The 22335-nt window shown below is 46.5% G+C and overlaps 1 protein-coding gene across 1 annotated transcript; it reads right to left on the bottom strand.

Moving 5' to 3' along the window:
• Window positions 1-3305: 3305 nt before the first annotated feature.
• On the bottom strand, window positions 3306-13563 carry LOC120838918 (Golgi-associated plant pathogenesis-related protein 1-like). The gene is made up of 4 exons (XM_040209055.1): window positions 13498-13563; window positions 11031-11175; window positions 7042-7047; window positions 3306-3484 (listed from the first exon to the last, which is right to left on the bottom strand). Exons 1-4 carry the CDS (start codon window positions 13561-13563, stop codon window positions 3306-3308), a joined length of 396 nt encoding a protein of 131 aa, XP_040064989.1.
• Between the last annotated feature and the right edge of the window lie 8772 nt (window positions 13564-22335).

Raw genomic sequence — 22335 nt, forward strand, 5'->3', positions numbered from 1 at the left:
CACGGAATCGCGTCCAAGACCGAGTCCCTCAACCTCACCATATCGGCACCCATACTTGAGGCTCCATGGAACTCCCTTCTAGACAAATTTCCTCAGCTGCTGCGGTCATCCGACGCGAAAGAGCCAGCTAAACACACCATCACGCACCATATTGAAACAACTGGTCCCCCCGTATTTGCGAAACCTCGACGCCTCGCTCCTGATCGCCTCAAAAATCGCCCGACAGGAGTTCGATCACATGATCGAACTAGGCATTGTACGTCCCTCAACAAGTGCTTGGTCATCGGCACTACACATGGTGCCAAAGAAATCTGGAGATTGGCGACCCTGCGGGGACTATCGGGCTCTCAACAACGTGACAGTCCCAGACCGCTATCGCATTCCACATCTTCAAGATTTCGGAGGTGCGTTGCACGGATCAAAATTTTTCACGAAAATCGATCTCGTAAAAGCGCACCATCAAATGCCGGCCTTGCCTTTCGCTTGGTGTGGTCCTGGTATTTCAAGGACGTAACCTTCCTCAAGTTTCGATCTCCTCACTGTGCCTCCAAGGAGTAGCAGACTTCCAAAGAAAGTTCGTTTTCAAGAAACAGCGTAAACCTCAACGCTCGTCAAGCCGCTTCCTCTCTAGGGGGGGAGTATTTGTAGGATCTACGGTCACAAGGAAGAAGAGGACGCAGGGATGCGCGAGAGGCACAAAAATATATATAGATAGCACGAGAGTGAGCCAGCGTTCGGCCTTACCTACGGAAGAACAACCTTCACGTTGATTTCCTTTTTTTTTTTGTAAATATGTAAAATATAATATATTGTGGCGCTCGCGACTCCTCGCTTTCATAAGAACCCACACTTTAATTAGTTAATAACTACTCAGCTTCTAACTGTCAACCTCGCGTGTTCTCATGTGCGGAGCTTCCGCGGTAGCGCCTTAACATGAACATTCCACTCTGCGTAGAGGCAAGAGACCCCATAGACTGAAGGTCGGTAAAACGAATGTATCTGCGAAAGATGTTTTATAAAAAGAAAGTATAAACTCCTTTGGTTTATATTTAATATAAACTCCTTTGGTGAATTTGCTGAGAGGATTTAACGTTTTTTAAGGTCTAAAACTGTCGGAAACGTTTGTAACTCTGTGAATATTGGTAAAGGCATTAGACTTTCGTCCGGGCACATTGCAGTTTTATTTTTCGTGATAAAGCACGTCGTAGAGGAGAGCAGGGTAAAGCCACAGCTCATCGGGAAATATTTGCCACTCATGATTTTCCTCTTTCCTTCCAGATTGTGGCGCCCACCTCGCATGGTCGACTTAAGGCTCTGTTACACTCACACATTTAGTGTAGCATATGCGGCGTAACGCAGCACACACAGACACTCCACGCTCGCAGATATTCTGTTGCAGCTCGCCAGCCGATGAACAACGCTCGTTTTGCGCTAAGCTGTGTTCGCTGCGCTCAACGTTGGAGAGTAAAAGAGCCTTAAGGAAACCGCTAGCGCAACCAACGGAGCAAGGGTATGGTGCCAAACCAGCAGCGAAAAAACGCAACATGAAGGCGATTGTCATCCTTCTCTGTGTGTGTGCTTTCGCTAAATCAATCAAGCGCATTGAATGCGCCGTGACCTCTCACATTAAACATGTTCTTCTTATACCTTTTGAGTATACTCTGACATATTGTGAAAGGTTATACACTAGTCCTGTAAACAACTTGACGGAACTGACAGGTGAATTGCTTCCATTGGGCCGTCGTCTTATCTCCTATTTTCTTCTGCAATCTTCCTCGCCCGTCGCGTTTGCACGGCGTGTGAGAGCGCCGCCAAAGTAGGCCACCATTACCTTTATAAAATAAGAAAAGAATAAGCCACTAAACGGAGTGTGGGGAAACGTTTCAGGAATAACTATTTAGGGGGTGCATTTGTCACGCTCAAATATTTGTGCACGTTTCCTACTGAAAAAGGAAACAAAAAATAACGTGCTTTTCCTATGCGCCGTGTTAACGAATGTTCACATCGCGACACTGCTGGCGCCAACACGTCATCGGTGCAATTTCGCATTTTACTTCTAAATAGTATTAGCGGGCACAAACGTTATCGCTTACATTATAGACCGAAATGAGCTATTTTCGTAGCAGTAAAAGCTTGGATGATATCCCTTGGTTTCAAAGAAAAAAAGCTGGAAAATCCGGCGATCGCTTGTTCGCGCTAACAGTGTCGCGCGCTGTACACAGACCGTGTTGTTGACACTGCTACATACACATGACCCAAGAGGTGTCCTGGTGTTGATATTAGAGTCGATGTCTAGGCTGCGCAAACCGCCGCCCCATCCAAAATAATATGTCGGATACATCCATTCAGTAATCTACATGTTATCTATTCATTTGAGGAAGCAGAGTGCGACTGACGACTCTTTGTACCTTCTGACAACACTAATGTAATTTGTATTTCATTTATTTGGCCATGGGGGGACAGGACAATAGGCTATAAAAACTGTTTTGTTTCGCGACAAACTCAGAGGCGCCATCTATTGCGTACCCCGGCACACTTCCGGTTCACGTATATTTCCTCATATTTTACACAGCATTATTTTTTCATAAGATTGCATTGAGTCTGACAGTGCTGTTAGGGCCATTCCAAAAGACAGCATGTATATTTGACTTTGCAAATACTGCGAAGTCTGCCATCTAGTTTGGATCCCGAAGTGGTAAAGGGCTATTTGCATACTGGCGCCACAACGTCTCATCGCACGCGAGAAAGTATTACTAGACCGAAAGGCGCTACCAGAAGGCCTCCAGACACCCGACATAATTCATCGTGTAAACAATAACCATAAAACAATTTTTAATATTTTGCCTGGAATCCGCAATGATTCGTACTTTTAGGAATAATCATTGCGGATTCCAGCACGTGGCCCTCGTCAATTAGCGAAATATTGGCGAATTGACCCTCACAATTGTTTGATTGTCTTCAGTTACGTTAAAAGTTAAATCGAAGCACAGCCAATGACACCACATGTGTCTTGGATACTACTATATGGCAGAGCCTCTTTCGTTCGGCATTAATGATAGTCGGAAGAAGCTACAGTCGTTACAGGGGCAGCATTTTGACTACCACTCCTTAACAGAGTTACACAGAAAATTTACGAAGGTACTCTGGAATTACTGAGACGAGTTTGGCGAGAAAATCGCCAAATTTGCCCTCAGATTCATGTAAAAAATAATTGTCACAATACGAGCCCTTAGTTAAAAGCAGCGCCGTATCCTTTACTGATTTTATTAACGTACATCCTCAGCAAATTCTTGGTGGGTGTTTCCTTAAGGCCAGTAGTTGCAGAGAACGTATGTCGTCTTTGAATAATATGAGCGGGCATAACCACATCCAACATATATGGTTGCTTTCCACACCATCTGTGTGAAATGGGATGTCTTTGAGTTGTACCGCGGGTTGTTATAATTATATTGATGTATTTCGTTGAACCAGAGCGTAGTAACTCCTTTTCTGAAAAGAACGAAGAAACAGGATAACTGGGCGAGTTGGTATGGATTCATAATGGAACAGCGCTGTTCAATTATGAACGAAGAAACATGTCCTTAAGATGTAGCCGTCACGCAGCTCTTCGGAAGTTTGAAATATTGTCACGGGTGGTGACTAATAAACAAGAAATAAACAGGAATAAATAAATGTTTAATGTGGAGAACTTGTCCCAAAAATAAAAGGGTACAAAAGATAATAACGGAGCGTCGCGGGCGTCGAAGTGGGCGTAGCAGCAGAGTCGAACGCTGGGCGAAAACTGACTGCAGATCGTCACGCGGAGCCCGTTATGTACACGTGTGGGCTTCTGGAATAATCGGCGTAGAAGGTTCGGCGCGTAGAACATTCTGACATCGAACAAGCAACATGGTTCTCGAATTTACCAGAACATTACTTTACAGAGTCAACAAAAATGTGCCTCCGCGGCCAGGAATCGAACTCTGGCTTTCAGCGTGGAAAGCAAGCGCGATAACCGTTAGGCCACGCGCGCGTTGCCTACTTGGCCAGCTGCGCGCGCGGCATTACTCCCCCTTTTAAAAAGTGCATCGGCCCGATGCAACCCAGAAACAAAACAAATAAAAAGAACGGTAAAGTAAACAGTGATTTGGAACGCATAAGGTCCACAGTCCTATCTAGCGTAGTACGGCTTCAGTCGCACGACGTGGACGACTTCCGGTCGTGGAGGGCGGCGTGAGGAGGTCCGTGTTCCGTCGGGCATCACCTCGTAGTTCAGATCCCCGAGTCGACGAAGCACTTTGTAGGGTCCAAAACAACGTTTCAGGAGTTTCTCGCTGAGACCGCGGCGGCGAATCGGTGTCCACACCCACAACCTGTCTCCGGGCTGGAAGTGGACGTACCGACGACGAAGGTTGTAGCGGCCAGTGTCGACGCGTTGTTGAGCCTTAATACGGAGTCTGGCGAGCTGACGGACTCTTTCTGCCCTTTGGGCAACCACCTGGGCGTCGTCGCTTGCGTCGACAGCCGGTTCGTGGGGTAACATAGCGTCCAGCATTGTCGTTACCTTGCGTCCATGCACCAGTTGAAAGGGTGTCACTCCGGTGGTCTCTTGTACGGCCGTGTTGTAGGCAAATGTGACGTACGGCAACACTTCGTCCCATGTCTTGTGCTCCACGTCGACGTACATGGAGATCATATCGGCGATGGTTTTGTTGAGTCTCTCCGTCAGCCCGTTGGTCTGCGGGTGGTACGCCGTGGTGCGACGACGGCTGGTGTGGCTGAGACGAAGGACTTCTTGAGTCAGCTAGGCCATGAATGATGATCCACGGTCTGAGATCAAGACTTCGGGAGCGCCGTGCCGTAGGACGACGGACTCGATGAAAAACTTGGCGACTTCAACAGCCGTTCCTGATGGAAGGGTTTTTGTCTCGGCGTACCGCGTGAGATAATCGGTTGCGACGATTATCCATAGGTTTCCTTGCGTCGACGGTGGGAAAGGTCCGAGTAAATCCATACCGATTTGCTGGAATGGGGCAGATGGCGGCGCAATAGGCTGAAGGAGTCCTGCAGGTCTCGTCGGTGGCTTCTTCCGTCGTTGACACTCGTGGCAAGATTGGGTGTAGTGGTGTACTGTCTTCGCAAGCTTGGGCCAGTAGTACTTTTCGCGTATCCTCGCATTGTCCTGCTGTAACCAAAGTGTCCCGCCGTCGGGTGATCGTGGCAGGCTTGAAAAATTTCCTCTCGAAGACTGGAAGGGATCACCAACAGCCACGCCGCGTTGTTGTCGCTGAAGTTCTCCTTGTACAGTACGCCTTGTCGAATGAAGAAGGTTGGCAGTGTTCGTACAAAACCGCGGGGAACGGCGCTTCCTTGTCCCTCTAGGTGCTCGATGAGTGCTCGCAGCTCAGGGTCGTCTCGTTGGACTGCTGCCATGTCGCTGACATCCAGAGCGCCGAGGAAACACTCATCGTCGTCCTCTTTGGTGCAGGCAGGACCGGCCTCGACTGGGGCCCTTGACAGACAGTCGGCGTCATTGTGCTTCCGGCCGGACTTTTACACCACGGTCATGTCGAACTCCTGCAGTCGTAGGCTCCACCGAGCGAGGCGTCCGGAGGGGTCCTTCAGATTCGCCAGCCAGCAGAGCGAGTGGTGGTCTGTGATCACGCGAAAAGAACTTCCATACAAATATAAGCGAAACTTTGTTATTGCCCATACGACAGCGAGGCACTCCTTTTCGGTCGTTGAATAGTTCCTCTCCGCGTTAGACAGCGTCCGACTTGCGTATGCGATAACTCGCTCTGCTCCGTCCTGCACTTGGACTACTACCGCACCCAGTCCGGTGTTACTGGCGTCGGTGTGGATCTTGGTTTCAGCAAACTGGTCGAAATGGCCAAGAATCGGGGGCGTCTGGAGTCTTCGTTTGAGCTCGTCGAATGACCTCTGGTGTTCTTCTGTCCACTCGAACTTTACGGCGTCCTTCGTGAGGTGTGTCAGCAGTGCGGATAGCTTGGCGAAGTCTCGAACAAAGCGCCTGTAGTAGGCACAGAGTCCGAGAAATCTTCTCATGGCCTTCTTGTCAGACGGCGGCGTAAATGCAGCTACGGCGCGGGTCTTCTCGGGGTCAGGTAGAACACTCTTGTTGTTCACGACGTTGGCCAAGGAACTTTAGTTCCCCATAGGCGAACCGACACTTTGTTGGCTTGAGTGATAGGCCGGCGGTCTTGATGGCTTGAAGCACGGCTCGAAGTCGTCTGAGGTGTTCGTCGAAATCTCGTGAGAATACCACGACATCGTCCAGGTAGACGAGGCAGCTCTGCCATTTCAGACCTGCCAGCACGGTGTCCATGACGCGCTGGAAGGTGGCTGGTGCTGTACAAAGTCCGAACGGCATCACTTTGAATTCGTATAGTCCGTCGGGAGTGACGAAGGCAGTTTTCTCTCGGTCACGTTCGTCGACTTCAATCTGCCAATAACCACTCTTCAGGTCCATCGACGAAAAATATCGGGAGTGGCGCAGTCGGTCTAACGTATCGTCGATGCGGGGGAGCGGATAGACGTCCTTCTTCGTCACACCGTTCAGTCGACGATAGTCCACGCAGAACCGCAGGGTTCCGTCCTTCTTCTTTACAAGGACGACTGGGGACGCCCATGGGCTTCTTGAGGGTTGAATGATGTCGTCGTCGAGCATCTCCTGGACTTGATCTTGAATCACTTTCCTTTCCTTTAAGGAGACTCGATACGGCGACTGGTGGACAGGTAGTGCGTCGTCGTCGGTAACAATCCGATGTTTCGCCATTGGTGTTTTGCGAATCATCGATGTCGTGGCAAAACAGTCACTGTATTCGGCAAGGAGATCAACCTGTTGCCGGCGCTTCGTACATGGGAGCTCGGGGTCGATGTCGAGCGGCGGCGGCGTCGTGCTCTTCTGCTGTGGCGAGGAGGATTCCTCGGAGATTGCGGTGACCACCGCTGGCGCCTGAAGCTGCTCGACGTGGCCCACAGTGGTACCCTTCGTTAGGTGCTGCGGCTCCTCTCGAAAATTCTTCACAAGAACAGTTGTACGTCTTTCTTGGAGATCCGTTACGCCTCTTGCGACACCAATTCCTTTTTCCAGGAGCAGTTGGACGCTGCCTTCCAGAAGAGCTTCACCGTGTATGGCTGCGTCGGTTATAACGGTGACGAAAACACTCGACCGCGGCGGTAGGTTTGCATGGTCGGTGATAACTCGGATCGCGGTTCATGTCGTGTTGGTCTCCACCGGCGGTAAAACAGGTTTTCGCAGCATCATCTGGTTTGCCCCGAGGTCGATGACGGCGCCATACTCGCAGAGAAAGTCCATTTCGAGGATAACGTCCCTCGAACAGTCTTGCAGAATGACGAACTTCACAGGGCACGTTTCACCATGGATCTCGACGCGAGCAGTGCATCTCCCGACTGGCGTGATGAGATGTCCTCCGGCGGTTCGTATTTGGGGTCCATCCCACGGCGTCATGACTTTTCGCAGGCGGCGAGAGAGCCTCCCACTCAAGACTGAGTAATCTGTTCCGGTGTCCACGAGTGCCGATGAGTCGAGGCCGTCGATAACAACGTTTAGGTTGTTGGACACCGAAGCAGGAGCGTCGTTGTGATGCCTAGCGTCGGGAGAGTGGGAGCGCTCCGTCGTTCGTGGAGGCTCTTTACGTCGGTCGTCTTCGGCAACTCCACCTCCAGGGGTTGCCGCGCCTAGTTTCCCCGGCGAGGAGCGAGGGGCGACACGCTTTCACGTCGGGGTCGGTGCATCCGCGAAGCTGGACGTCGCGGTGACGGCGACCGGAACTCTCGGCGGGACGCAGGCTCGGGGGACTGGGATCGTCGCAGGTACTCGTCGATCTCCCGAGGTCGTTCACCATACCGGGGGCGCGGGTCGCTTGGGTGGAATCCGCGCAGCCCGAGTCGTCGGTATGGGCATCGGCGGTACACATGGTCAGCTTCCCCGCAGTGGTAACACAGCGGGCGTCGGTTGGTCGTCCTCCAGACGTCTGTCTTCCTCGGCGCAGGCCGCTCTGGGGGAACGTGCGCCTGATCTTTCTGTCGTCGGGGGTACTGCGGCGTTGGGGCGTCTCTTCGGGGCGGCGCCGTGGCTTGGCGGGAAGCTTGCAGCGGTCGTCGGGCCATGGCGGCGTAGCTCAACGTCAGTTCCCCCGGTGCCACCGTGGTGACGGGAACCTCTGGTTGGAGCGCCCGATGCACTTCTTCGGTGGTGGTTGGCAGCAACATTCGCAGTTTCTCCCGGACAACCTCCCGGATAATTTCGGAGATGTCCGTACCAGGCGCGTTTTCCCCGCTAAGCAGCGCAGTTGCAGTGACGTTGGGCTGCCGCTGGTAGTGGGAAGCGCACGCTTGGAGGGCGCGCTCGATGTTTGTCGCCTCACTGACGAAGGCGTCGACGGTTGCCGGCGGGTTGCGGACGAGGCCTCATAAGATGTCGTCCTTCACGCCCCGCATCAAGATGCGCAGCTTCTTTCCCTCGGTGGCCTGAGGATCGGCGCTGGAGCTCAGGCGGAGCACGTCTTCCACAAAGCTCGTGACGCTTTCATTTAGTCCGTGGGTCCTGGTTCGCAGAAGATCCTCGGCTCTCTCTCGGCGGTGGTGGTTGACGAACGTAGCCTTCAGATCGGTCTTGAAAATGTCCCACGACGTCAAAGAGGACTCATGGTTCTCGTACCAGTGCTTGGCGGTCCCCTCAAGCGAGAAGTAGACGTTGTGCAGGCGTTGCTCATTGGTCCAGCCATTGTGGCAGGCAACGCGTTCATACTGGTCAATCCAGTCTTCGACGTCTTCGTCGAGTTCACCGTGGAAGGGGGCAGCCGTCCGCGGTGCGACAGGCATGTAGATGACAGGAGAAGCGGCGGGGGCTTGCGACTGTTTGGCCATTGCCGTCTTCTGCGGCTTGGGCTTGTCCAGGAGCAAACCGTACTCAGGATCCTCTCCCTTGGTGCGGCGGCTGGTCCGAGTTTCAGGTTCTGCGGTGAGTGGTCTTCTCACCGAGCCGGGAATCGGACTTGCACTGCGGGCCCTTGGAGGGGAACCCTGCACGGGCATGCGGTACCCCGCACCTCCACCAAAATGTCACGGGTGGTGACTAATAAACAAGAAATAAACAGGAATAAGTAAACGTTTAATGTGGCGAACTTGTGCCAAAAATGAAAGGGTACAAACGATAATAACGGAGCGTAGCAGCAGAGTCGAACGCTGGGGCGAAAACTGACTGCAGATCGCCACGCGGAGCCCCTTATGTACACGTGTGGGCTTCTGGAATAATCGGCGTAGAAGGTTCGGCGCGTAGAACACTCAGGCAACATGGTTCTCGAATTTACCAGAACATTACTTTACAGAGTCAACAAAAATGTGCCTCCGCGGCCAGGAACCGAACTCTGGCTTTCGGCGTGGAAAGCAAGCGCCATAACCGTTAGGCCACGCGCGCGCTGCCTACTTGGCCAGCTGCGCGCGCGGCAATATTATTTACGGAACTGATCCCTGGTGAAACCTCTTCGGTAAGCAAAATGCTTTATAAGTTACAAATCAGGAAAGCATGAAGTACGTCTAGCTATTTAATTAAGACGAAATTTAGAAGCCTGTACATTGAATGAATAAATTAATGTAGTGAACATACCACAAGCCTTTGTAGAACTTAACTAATTTTTAAAAAAGATGGATATAGCAATTATAATAATAAACACAAAAAATCAACCAAATTTCTACGAGTAGACACACGAGCTGGACAATAGCCACAAACATGCATTAAGTCATTACATAGAACTTTTGCATATATTTTTATAATTCTGGTTACAAATGCTTACGCATGTTTTTTGTGTCAATACGCTCGCCATTTTTGCAAAAGCAGTATCCACTGAAGAAACAAAGTTTTGCAATCGACCGAGCGTTATTGCTGTTACATAAACCCGGGAGAGTTTATTTGATGTTTCATTGACTGACTTGATGTTATATTTAGCTGATAGCTTAACTCACTGAGACTGCGGTACTAAAGCAGTATAATATTTTACCTTACAGGCATGTATTTCCTACATTGTGAGCTTACGCGACATATCATCAAAGGAAAATTGCGTAGTATTTCTAGTGCAAAATCATCCCATGGATATAGAAGTATGAGGCCGTAATATGCCATTCATATTGCACTTGACTGCTTATGTGTCAAACTGATATACTGCGTCATCTTTAAACACCACTATAGGAAAACATCGTTCTTTGTAGACAAGATTATAGGCTTTCAGTGCAGGAATAAGACTCAATTGTGAAAATTTGTCATTTGTATCTTGATTGCTTTACGATATTTGATATAGTGCCCATTATCCGAACAAGACGAATGTCTGACGAATATATCTGCATATTAACACGTTACATTCTGTTTCACACCTGGATCTAGCTGAGTGGACGACGTTACAATCCCATGAAGCCGAACAAGGGGCGTTAAAAGTGCCTCGTCACGGCGCCCGTCGTCTTCATGCCCTAGCTCTCCACAACTCAACCATTCATGCACAAGGACTGCTCCATGATCCTTAATTTTTTTATGGGCGTGAATTGTTTCTGCCGCTGTTAGCACACGCACAAAGACGACGAGGGCCATGGCGACGCACTTATTGAGCTGCTTGATTGGCTACATTCTGCTGTAGTGTCGGCCTCGCTTGGACCTAGTATGGTATGGCATACAGCAGACATTGGATATCAGTCACACCAGATTTTTTCGGGGCTTATTTTGGCGTATATGAGGGATCGAAATATAAGAAGTTTCTTGTCTACAACGTCTACTAATTCATCACCTCTAGTTAGGCAAACAAAGCAACAAAGGAGCATCTGAGGAAAAAAATAGCTACAACAGGATTCTTCTAGAATTCTCAGAATGATAGCCAACGTTTTTTTTTGAGACGCTTAGTTTCGTTACCAAACGGTCTGCTGTAAGTTTACGACGTTTCTTTATGCGCTCAGGTAAACAGACATTGAACAAATCTTGACATATAAAACCTGTAGCAGAAGTGAAGTGCTATTTAACTGACCTGAAGGAACAAAATCGGGCTTAGTCAGAGTCATACAGTAGATATTTTCGCCCATTTTCTTGTAAGGGTCCGGTTGTGGTGGTCGATGTTCAGTAACATCAGTTAGGGCAAGCCTTTCCGTCCACTGCTGCGCCCATGCCTGTAACTGCGTCAAGAGGAAAGAGTATTGAAAAATACACTGAAAAGTGTTTCGTAGCAGCTGAGGTTCTCATAGATAACCCCAGTTTTTACCACAGGGATAAGCACGTTTATGAACTTAATACTACCTTGGACATTGCAACACTTCAAGAAATATGAAGATTTTACTTTCCCGCATAGCAGTCGGGACAGCTGATCGCTTCACTCACCGGAGAGTGCTCGGCGACTGAGGGCTCTGAACACATGTCTAGGCATATCTGCACTCTTGCTGTGGGCACGGTGAAACGTCGTGGACATTGCCAGTGTGCAGACAGCTTTGGTTAGGCCTAAACATTCGCTGAACTGCCTCCGTAGGTTGAAGCAATTGACTCTTCCAAGGGCTTTGTGGGAAAGAAGACACTCAAGTATTTTAGAGGGAAGATTAAAGTCGATTTAGTTTCTACTTAATCTCGTAAGTCATTTGCTGAATCATTTAGCGCGATGATGACTTTCATTTGCGCCTTTCGGTGACATCTCCGCTTTTAAAGATTTTCGCGCGTCTGGCACAACAGTGGGTCACGTACTTCAAGTGGCGAGCTCAGGGAACATTATGTCAGTAAAATACTCTGCCATGTAGAGAGGTTTCCGGTGTAGTGTTAAGTATGACGTTTTACGTGTTCTGGGCCACCTGATTGTTGTAGCATGAGTGCTATTTCTAAAGGAAGTGTTTTATTTTTGGACACATAGTTGACTAAAAATGGAGAGACTGCAGGCGAGCTAATGCAAGTTGAACATCATGGTAAACATCAAACTGGGTTTGGAAAAAGAAAACCCAAAGGAAGACAGAAAAAAAGGCAACCTCTCAACAAGCTTCAAAGTATATCTCATGCACGCGCTGCATAGTATGTCTCCAATGCCTTGACTACAAACACCAGAGGCAAAACACCCCACAACAAATGGACAAAATAAAAAAAAAGGTAAAAAGAAAACAGAAAACACATACGCACACAATTTTAACAGGAACGGAGAAAAACCTTCGTTTGTTTTGTTTGTTTGTTTGTTTACGGGTTTATTCAGATTTTGTTGTCTCCCATAACAGGGCAAAGGTCAGATATGTACTGCTGACGTGGCCTTCTATACATTCAATAGTGTATAGAAAAAAAATGATACATCATTTGTTTACACTAGCAACAACGTAGTTGTGGTATTTAAATATATAGCAGGAGAAGGCGCTTATAAACAACTAAATTTTAACACGGATACAAAAATGTGGTAAAAGGTATTACAATATATGTATAAATATTTTGATCGTGTCACGTAATAGAAGTACCTTTTGATTATATGTACATACATGTGGGTAGACCCAGAGTTTCGGAAAATTTCATGAATGTTTCGACGCTTCTTTATGATATCTGGTGTTATATATGCCAATTGTTGGGTACCGTAAATTGTCCTCAGCAAAGGAGTCCTATATGTGTCATGTCGGAGATTCTATTGTGTGTGTGTAGAGAGGTGTCTGTCAAAAAATGCAGATTACTCTCTCCTTATCTTATTAAAGATATAGATTGAAAGTTTAGCCGAAAGGTTGAACTATGTCACGCAAATTGTATTTGAAATAATAAAGGACTGCATGAGCCTTTCGCTGAAAGTTGTCGATGCAACGTACTGCCCTCTATCTCCCTTTACGTTGGCAACAAAACATTTACACAGAAGGTCACCGTTCAGTACAATCACCACCTTGCCGTCCTTAAACACACGGGGTTTACAACTCAACACTTACAAACAAAATTGACCTCCGAGAAAGAACCAAACAAATGCTAAAACTGCCCTTACTCTAACAAACCACATGGCCCATAGATACACACGAACACAGTGCTAACACTTCGGAACTGCCTAGCCGGATCCGCAGCCTTGTAACCATCTGAAATTTTCCTTAAAAAATAAGAAAAAGAACCTAAAAGCGCAGAAATTTGTTAGACTCGTCCCAAAACTGCAGACGTTGCATCACTTTATTGCGTGTTTCTTTGCGTTTTTCTTTTACTAGCAGTCTCGAATTTAAAATCCTGTTTATAATTGTCCGAGTATTTTGCCTATATTGCACTACTACACCGTATTTGTACGTTTTAGAAAAATACATGTCCGGTCAACTTTTAGAGTGGTCTACTTAAATATAGTTTAGTAAGTAAGTTCTCATATTCGGCAACTCTGATGGACAAAGATGTTGCTGTGGTTCTAGTAATAAAGAAACCATGCATTATCATATGACGTACGAGTTGGTAGAGCAATTTCCGACGTGAACAGAATAGTGAATTATGGGAAACAACAAACAAAATGCTATAAATATATTTACGTTGTAATTATAGAAGAGAGGTGACGTTGCACGTTGTTTTCTATAGTCGTTATGCCACTCCAGCATGTATTCCCAGAACTCAGGGTCAACCTCGAAAGATCGGAGCTTCAATCTTGATTTTTCGATTGCGCGGTGTGTACATACCGGATCTAGGCTGATGATATTGTAATCATAAATGTAAAAAATATCTTGCGGGACTAAACCCCGTTCAATCTCGGGCAAGATGCCAGGTCTGCCTTCTAATTTCTAAACAACGCCTCTTGAATGATACCTCAGTTTCAAAGTGTTTATTGAGAAGAATTTGTTGCGACAAATTGTGTGCAACAAAGGATATCGGGTTGTAATAATGCGATATATACTACTCGAGCGAAATGCTGGTTTTAAATAATAATGCTGTCCAAAATGACCGCACAAAAAGCAAATATTTATTATTGTTTTACGCAATATTGATCTAGGCATTGGCGCAAGCTCAGTCTCAGCCCATTTGTAGTGCTAATGGTTCGGTCCGGATCTCAAACTTTCAGGGGTAGCCGTTATCTAATTCAAAAGTTTAAAATGACTCTCTGAAAATTTAAATAGGAAAATGAAGTCTGTTTGCGGTAGTTAACGCCATTTATTCCCATGTGTTTGTTTCTTCCTCGACCATAATTTTATAAAATAAAAGTTTTTCACAATATCTTGTGATTTCTGAAATAAATTACGGTTAGTTCGGGAGCTGTGGCATCTAGTGCGGACCGCTAGAGCGACACTTGGGCGGGGAGCAAGCGTCTGGCGATGCATAGTTTAATTTTAAGGTGAAACTAACACTGCACAGCTTTTTCAGTGACAGTTTTTATTTTCTGGGATATGCTATTTAATTAAAATACTGGTGGCAAAAGTGTAAATTATGCGTGCAATTTCATGACTCAATAGTTACATCTTCAACATCACCCTTTCCCGCTCCCGTACTAGCACACGCATTATGTATTGGTGAAACAGTGCTGCGCGTCATCATCTGACGACCCTTTCAGCATACCTATGTGTTTCTTTTTTACCTTGTTTTACAGTTTGTTTATTGCCATTTTTATTTTCTGTGGCGGGGGAATTGGCATCTGCATCTATGTTTGGTTACATCTGATTAGCTTTTCCTGCAACTCAAGTTCACTTAACCGCCATTTCTTAAAGTCAGCGCAATTGTCTTTCCGGCTATTTTCATCCTCCTGATTGAGGTTTTCGGGCACCAGATATTAGCGCAGACTTTGCGAATGATCCCTTGGTTATGTAAAAATTGTCGTATAGTCTTTTTATCAATGTGGACCAGGTCAGCAATCAAACGATGCAAACAATGCTAACGATTTTACTACCGAATGGTTCGGCACTTCGTACGTTGTTACAAAGCCCTGCATAAGATGGCGTGCGGTGTCGACGCAGTCACGGACCTATGCTGTCATTTCTCGGACCGTCTTCCGACTGTCAAAAGATTACTTTGGCGTTCCTCCTTTGTCGTAGTTTCTGTTGACTGTTTTATGGAGTGGTGTTCAAACAGGACAATGTTTGCACAGTCACCGACTCTTCTGTACCGGAAGTGGAGGTTTTTCTCTAGTTTGTCTGCTTTTGCAATATTTTTTTCGAGGGGGGAGCGGATATTTTTATACTTGCGTTCTTATAGAGCGGCTTAGAGTATGTTCATCACGTGGGTCATGACAGTCACCCACGTGCTCTATTGGCTCTCGTCAAGAGCTCAGATGTTGCGAATCCCTCATCTCCGGGGAAACGAAAAAGGGGATTAGACGACGGCAGGAGGGCGTTGACGAAATCTGTGATCTTTGAGTGGTCGATTTTGAAAGTAAAACCCGACGGGCGCATTGCAACTCGCACCTCTTTTTGAAGGAGATGTAAGCTTTGTTTGACGTGACAGCATTTACCTATTCTTTTTGCACAGCACTAAAAATAACACTTAAATGAAAACAAAAGCGTTTTCTTAAAGAGCCTGTATGCGACATGTTTTTATGTACAATTTTTCCACTAAATAAATATTCTTTTGAGCAATATTTGCACTGTTTGGCGGCAGGTTCGCCCGCCCACGTCTGACTGTGCGTGGCTTTCCCGTGTATTGGGGAAAAGGGCATCCTGGTGGTTGAGCCGAGCCCGGGGCAGAATTGGACCCTTCGGGGGCCCCCGGGCGAGGCAATACACCACTTCGGCCCCCGCTTCTCATAGACGGGAGTCCTGGTAAGGCGCGGCCAGGATGATTCAGTCTAGTCGCCATTTCTTCTACTATCCCCTCCGATCTTTCACTTTTACCTTTCCTGTTTCCTTTACTTCTCTCTCACTTATCTTACTGCTTTTTCACCCCTCTTTGGCGGCAAGGGCTAACCTTGAGTGGCAATGGACCTCTGTCTTGATCCACAGTTGGGTATAGTTTCCCGGCATCACTGTTAGCGTAACGTCTCCAGCCAAGCCCTTCTTGTTATGGTGCGTTACCTAACCCTTGTTGGGCTCGGTGGTGGGCGGTGCACCGCGGATTCTGAACACTCTTTGCCCTCCTATGGCGCCCCACCCCTCTAAACCCCGTTCAGGGCAAGCCCTTAAAAGGCGTTGTCTTGAATTCAAGACCACTGACAAAGATCCTGAAATTGAAACATTTACAAAGTTTTTCATTGTTCATTCGCTCGATGAACATAAACCTGTTGCAAAGCTGTCGCCTTTTGTTGTTGCCAAGGTACTGGAAAACATTGTAGGGTTCTCCTACAAGGCTTAAAAGCAGCACTCCGGAGACGTCTTAGTGGAGGTAACCACTAAAAAACAAAGAGCAGCGATCCTGAAGTTGACTAGTTTTCTTGATGTCAAAGTGTCTGTTAGCCCTCACCGCACGCTCAACACCATCCGTGGGGTCCTCTCCGAGGACGACTTCTTGCACACTAGTGAGGAAGAACTCCTCGAGGGACTCCAAGGTGTTGGTGTTGTTGCTGTTAAGCGCATTATATTCCGAAAAAATGGTGAGCAAATCCCTTCCAAACACGTCATTCTTACATTTGAACGACACACACTGCCAGAAACCATCAAGGCAGGATACCTTAATTGCCGCATCCGCCCCTATGTCCCCAACCCCCAGCGGTGCTTCCGTTTCCAGCGCTTTGGCCACGGATCGCGCAGCTGTCGAGGAAAGGAGACTTGCGCAAAGTGTGGCAGCCACGAACATCTAGCCGACATCTGTGAAGATGCCATTTCCTGCGCCAACTGCAAGGATGCTCACCCTGCCTACTCTCGCGCTTGCCCCTTGTGGCGACAAGAGAAAGAAATCCTTACCCTGTGAGCCAAAGAAAACGTATCGTATCCTGAGGCAAAACACAGATTCTCTTATCTTTCTAAAGGCACATACTCCGACGCGGTGCGCAGGGGCCCTCCACCGCGAACGGAATCGAAGGCCACCCAGGTCTCGCCTGAAGCCCTGGCAGTGGCCCTTCGGGCCCCCATCCCCCCGCAGGGGCAGCAGCTCTCCCCACCTTCTGGAGGCAGCACACTAGCTGCCCTCGAGTCTAAGGACAGGCAGGCAATGCCATTGCCAGTCCTTACTTCGACGCCTTCCCCCGGTGAGAAGGAGCGACACTCTCGCCCCAACTCACTGGAGAGGGCCTCCTCCAAAGAGCGGCACAACTCCCGTGCTGCTCCCCCAGTACCCAAAGGGTCGGAGCAGGCAGATTTGAAAGATGCTCTGCCCAGCACCTCCGCTGCCTCCTCGGCTGGTCGCGGCCGAGGCGTGGCTCCCCGTGATCTAAGTCGAAAGAAAACGCTGGCTAATACCAGCGACACAACTCAAGAGGCAGACTTGTCCATGGAGTTAGACGATTCGGCTGCTCCTGCTTCTGACCCGGATAGTATGGAGTGGCAGACGCAGACCCGTGCAGGGAAGAACAAAAAACCAGTTACTGCGCCGAAGTAATCCAAGTTGTCTCTCTCCTGAGTTTTAATCTTTTAACTACCGAGTTTCATTAATTTACATTTTCCAATATATACACATTTTATAAATGACAAAAGTAAATTTTATGCAATGGAACTGTCGCGGACTTTTAAGAAATATTGATGATGTAAATCATTTCATGGATGAGCTTCGGCCGATAGCTCTTGCTCTTCAGGAAACTCATCGTTATGACCGCTCTCCTCATATTTTAAGACGTCACCGGGTCTTTAGGAAAGACCGTCTTAGTGACACTCCCTCTGGTGGCGTGGCAGTGGTTGTACAGGGTGGGGTTGTCTGCTCTGAGGTCCCACTCTGCACACCACTTGAAGCTGTGGCAGTGCGCCTTCTTTTAGACCGCCTCATAACTGTAGTATCACTTTATTTACCACCTAACACTCCATTACATCTTAGTGAATTGCAGGGTCTTGTAGGTCAACTCCCACAACCCTTTATGATTCTAGGCGATATTAATGCCCATCACCCCCTATGGGGTAGTATCCCCCTTAGCAAAAAGTCGTTCAAAATCAGTATACTGAAAGTATACTAATAGTGAACTTAGGGTATGTACCGAAATCGTACTAGTTTCACATTTTTATGAAACAAAATAGTATACCTTTAGTACACCCCAAGTACATATGTAGTATACCATAAGTGCACCTCGAGTGTACTTTTAGCATACTATAAGTGCACGTTTAGTACACTCCATGTATGCTTTTAGTGTACTAAATGTACACTATTAGTACATATATGCGGAGTGTCCCAGATAACTTGCACCAAACATTAAAAAAAAAACAAAAAACGGAGCGTTCTGCGAGAGTGAAACCATCTGTACACTGTTAGAAAGTCTCTTGCGAAAGTGCACGAAATTGTTTTAGTGCGCCCATTTATTTATTTAACAGTAACAAGTTAACTTTTGAAATCTTTGTTTAAAAGCCGAGGTGTGAAATGGAAAGTTGTAGAGCGCATTAAGAAACACCCAATTAAACCATGCTCCTTTTTCCTAGCCTTCAAAAAAACGCCCGTGAAACACAAAAAAATACCGCGTGACAACTCGCTTCCCCAATCACGGCGTGCGAGCGCGCCGCGAATGTACGTTCTTTGCAGGTCGAAAAAAGCACGAAAACATATTATGTTTCAAAGACTTTAATTGGGTGTTTCTCAATGCGCCTTGCAACTTTACAATTGACATCTTGGCCCATAAAAGAATATTTTAAAGGTTAGCTCATTAATCTTAGTTATTTACATAACCAGGTGCATTAAAAAAATCTGTGCACTTCCTCAAGACACTTGCTAACGACAGTTGACTTCACTCCTGCAGAGCCCTCCGGTGTTTTTTTAAGTATGGTGCAAGTTATCTGGGATGCCGTGTATGTCGGGCGTTCTCAATGGAAAGAACGGTCTCAAATTGACCAGAAAAATCGGCGCCTGCATTCAAAAAGCTGACTTTTCAAAGGTGTTTCTTTGAACGGCTGAAATGTTAACGCCGTTGACAACTCAGTTGATGATGATAATGCAGAGCCGCAACCACCATCTTTTAAGAGTGCATCACTCTTAAAATTGAGTCCGGAAATTAACGAGAAAATCTTTGGCAGCTCTATTCCTCGTGAGAATGACGTACCGGCGTCTTCTGAAACTGTGTGAGAAAAGCAATAAAGAAGAGGTGCATTGCATTTTTCAACTGAAAGTATGTATGTGTAGCCTACAAACATTATGATCAGTGTTCTTCGCGTAATTGAGAAGACAGAAATTGAAATCCTACTTATCACTTTATTCAAGTTTCCGAGCATGCCTCACTGTACACTCTCGTTTGTGATGACGGTATGCCATATTACAGCCTGCGTAAAAAGAGAAGAGAAAATTACCCTATGCCACTCTATGATATAACATCACATAATTCGCTCAAAGGACCACTATGTGAGGAAGGCAAGATAGTAACAACTTCATCCTGACAAAAGGGCGAGGAAAATCAGACAATATCGTTTCTGAAAACCTGATACCTGAAAGAAGCTCTAACACAGAGTAAACAAAATGATTGGCATTTTCTTAATGCCTCCTTTTCTTTTGCTGTGAACACAGGTACAAGTCATACGCTATTACACATTCAGTGGTGCGGCTTAATTTATGATAAGTACTTGTTTTTATATAACTTCGAGCTTTTAGAGAAAAGATTCAATATAATGGGTCGGACATAAATGGTTGCTATGAACTATCCTATATATTTACACATTATCTGATATCATAAAAGCACTAGAGCAGGGTAGGGCTGTACTGCATCACTTATAAATTTCTAACCAATTAAAAGTTGGCATTTATTTAATTTATTAGTATTGGCTATTATTCTTTGACGAAGAATAACTGGGCGAGTTGGTACGTTGGTAGTCTTTCAACTCCATCGAATATTCAGGTCCTTTTAACAATTTTTTCATGCTTTTGCTTTTTCTAACTGCTCTGCCTTTTGTAGCGGCTTTCGCCGCCACTAAAAAACGTGACATCCAAACTCACTTTATTCGCAACACAAAATCGCAAACTTGGAAAGCGTGCCGCTTCGGCATACGCAAAGAGATCGTCCGTCTCTACGGCACAGGCATCAGCACGGGCAAGAAATCATGCTGCTCGCTCTTGTAACGTTTTCCACGCTACCACTTTATGAAACAGATCGTTGACGAGAGACTGTTGGAACCACACCTCAGAACTAGCATGACCTGTGATTGCTTGAACTGCCGTCAGACTGTACTTGAACGCTCCGCAAAAGCGTCGTCGGGCGACCGTCGTAGGGACGGCGCCCAGGAAAGGCCCTCGGCTGGCCCTCGGTTCCGCCGCACGCGAATCTTTCTCACTCTGCGGAGAGAGCCATAAATTTTGAAGATACGCTCTTTTCAAATAACGAAATAAAACCGGGTATAGCGTAGTAAGAGTGAAGCATAGCTTAACAAGCACACGGTACAAGACAAAGTTTGAAACAGCGGCGCACTTCGCAGGAACAAAAGGAACTTCCTCACCTTCGCTTGCACCAGTCGGCCATGACTGTCCGCCATTTGCGACGCTGTGTCTCACAGCACTCAGTAATCGCTTGCTATTATTGAACACGGTATTCGTAAGGAAGATATCTAAAATATTCGCAAAAACAGCAAAAACGTAAAAAGGAAGCGATGCTCGAACTCTCCGGAACTCCCACGGCGGCCGAACGGAAGCTGATTGCAATACCGATGGTCTTGCGCAGTTTTCAAAAGTCTCTTCTTTTTGTTCTGTTTTTTAAGACAAAACTAAGCAAATCAATATATTAATAATAATAATGTCACTTTATTATATTTGTAAAATATTAACAAAACGTTTAGTCTATCTTAGGTTTTATCTAAACTTTCGGTTTTCTTTTTCAGTGTAAAACCGAAACTATCTCAAGCAATTTCTCCCTTGTCAGCAAGGCTATTTTGATTAATCAGCGCATGCTTGCACCGCTGGTATTTCGGCTTTTCTGGAAGGATCGGCTCTCGCGGCACATAAATAACGAGGGCAACCTCGTGTTTTGAAACAATCAGCGTGCCCGTCTTTTTTGACGAGGGAAAGACACGTTAAATTTTCGTTGATTTTTACAGTGTGGAAATCTCGATCGACGGTGTTGGTCGTCGTTGCAATTGTCAATCTCTTTTCAAGTGAATTGAGATGTCTTAGAGTTTTGCAAGATAAATCTACACCATGAAACACTTTCGGTGAAAGCTTTAGGTTGTTACATAAAGGCGCCGATTTCTCCAGCCAATTTCAGAGCGAGCTTCCATTCATAACATCACTTCGCTTACGCGGTTCGGAAGTTGATTTGCGCTGCATGCGACCATGCAAGGTGGAGGATCTTATGTCCCCATTATTAGCCGTGGTTTCTTTTGCCTCCTGTCCTTTTGATTGCTGTGGATGCAGATATCTGAAACAGCGTATAGTACGCTGAGACCTGCATTACAAAAACACCGGATTATCCTACAAACGTAATTTGTCTACTAGCCTATGAGGCAGCACGCAAGTGGCGGTGCACTTTGAAAACAAAGTCATGTGCATGCTTTTTCATCAGCAGCATCAAACACTTGGTGCGATTGCCCTCGATCGCCCAGCTTCCGAATAGTGTTAACAGTTTTTTTACAGTAAACTTTTATTCTTCAATAAAGGTAACAAACACAGCTCAGGGAAAATAAAAGCTATCTTTGCAATAAAAGTAGACTTTTCAATTGCTAAATTTATAGAAATGACTAGCTAAAATAATTATTGACAAGTTAGATAACGCTACTTTCCGTGGCGTACAATGTAGCTAATTTTTCTATTTGTGCTTTTTTTAGGCGTAAGTCCATGTTGCATTTGCAACGTAAATATGCTCTGACACTGCCGGTCGTTTCCCCGGGGAACTTTTGGACCACGTGGTCTGCACTGAAATGAGAAATGAAGCATCCCTTTGTCACATTATGTCAGCTATACCCGGTGATATTTTTTAATCAACTGGTTTTAGGAAAATTGGGGGCTCATGTCATGTTGATGCACTTTTCATGCGTGTCGTGCGACTCGGCGGTCATTACATGGGTGAATAACCGTGGCAACATCTTTTTAAGTATTTAAAATCTGTAAATTTACTTTTTTTATTATTGCTGTTTTAGAGGCAGTCGTTATTGGAGCCTAACACAGTCAAAACTATTCACGAAACAGCAAGGGGCTTTAAGATATTTATTTATGAAATTTCGCACTTTTTCTCTCGATTCAAGAACCACGCGCGGCAGGGGTGGGCAAAGTGGAGAGTGAAATTAGCGGTTTTGACATGGCATATCGGTGATGGCATGTTTGTTTGTGTTAGCGAGAACTTCTCATACTGAAGTTCTATGCATTATTTAAATTTCTAGTGAAGTTACAACCCTCATAAAGTGCTG

Source organism: Ixodes scapularis, unplaced genomic scaffold, assembly GCF_016920785.2.
Source record: "Ixodes scapularis isolate PalLabHiFi unplaced genomic scaffold, ASM1692078v2 PGA_scaffold6__148_contigs__length_123643588, whole genome shotgun sequence".
NCBI lineage: Eukaryota > Metazoa > Arthropoda > Arachnida > Ixodida > Ixodidae > Ixodes > Ixodes scapularis.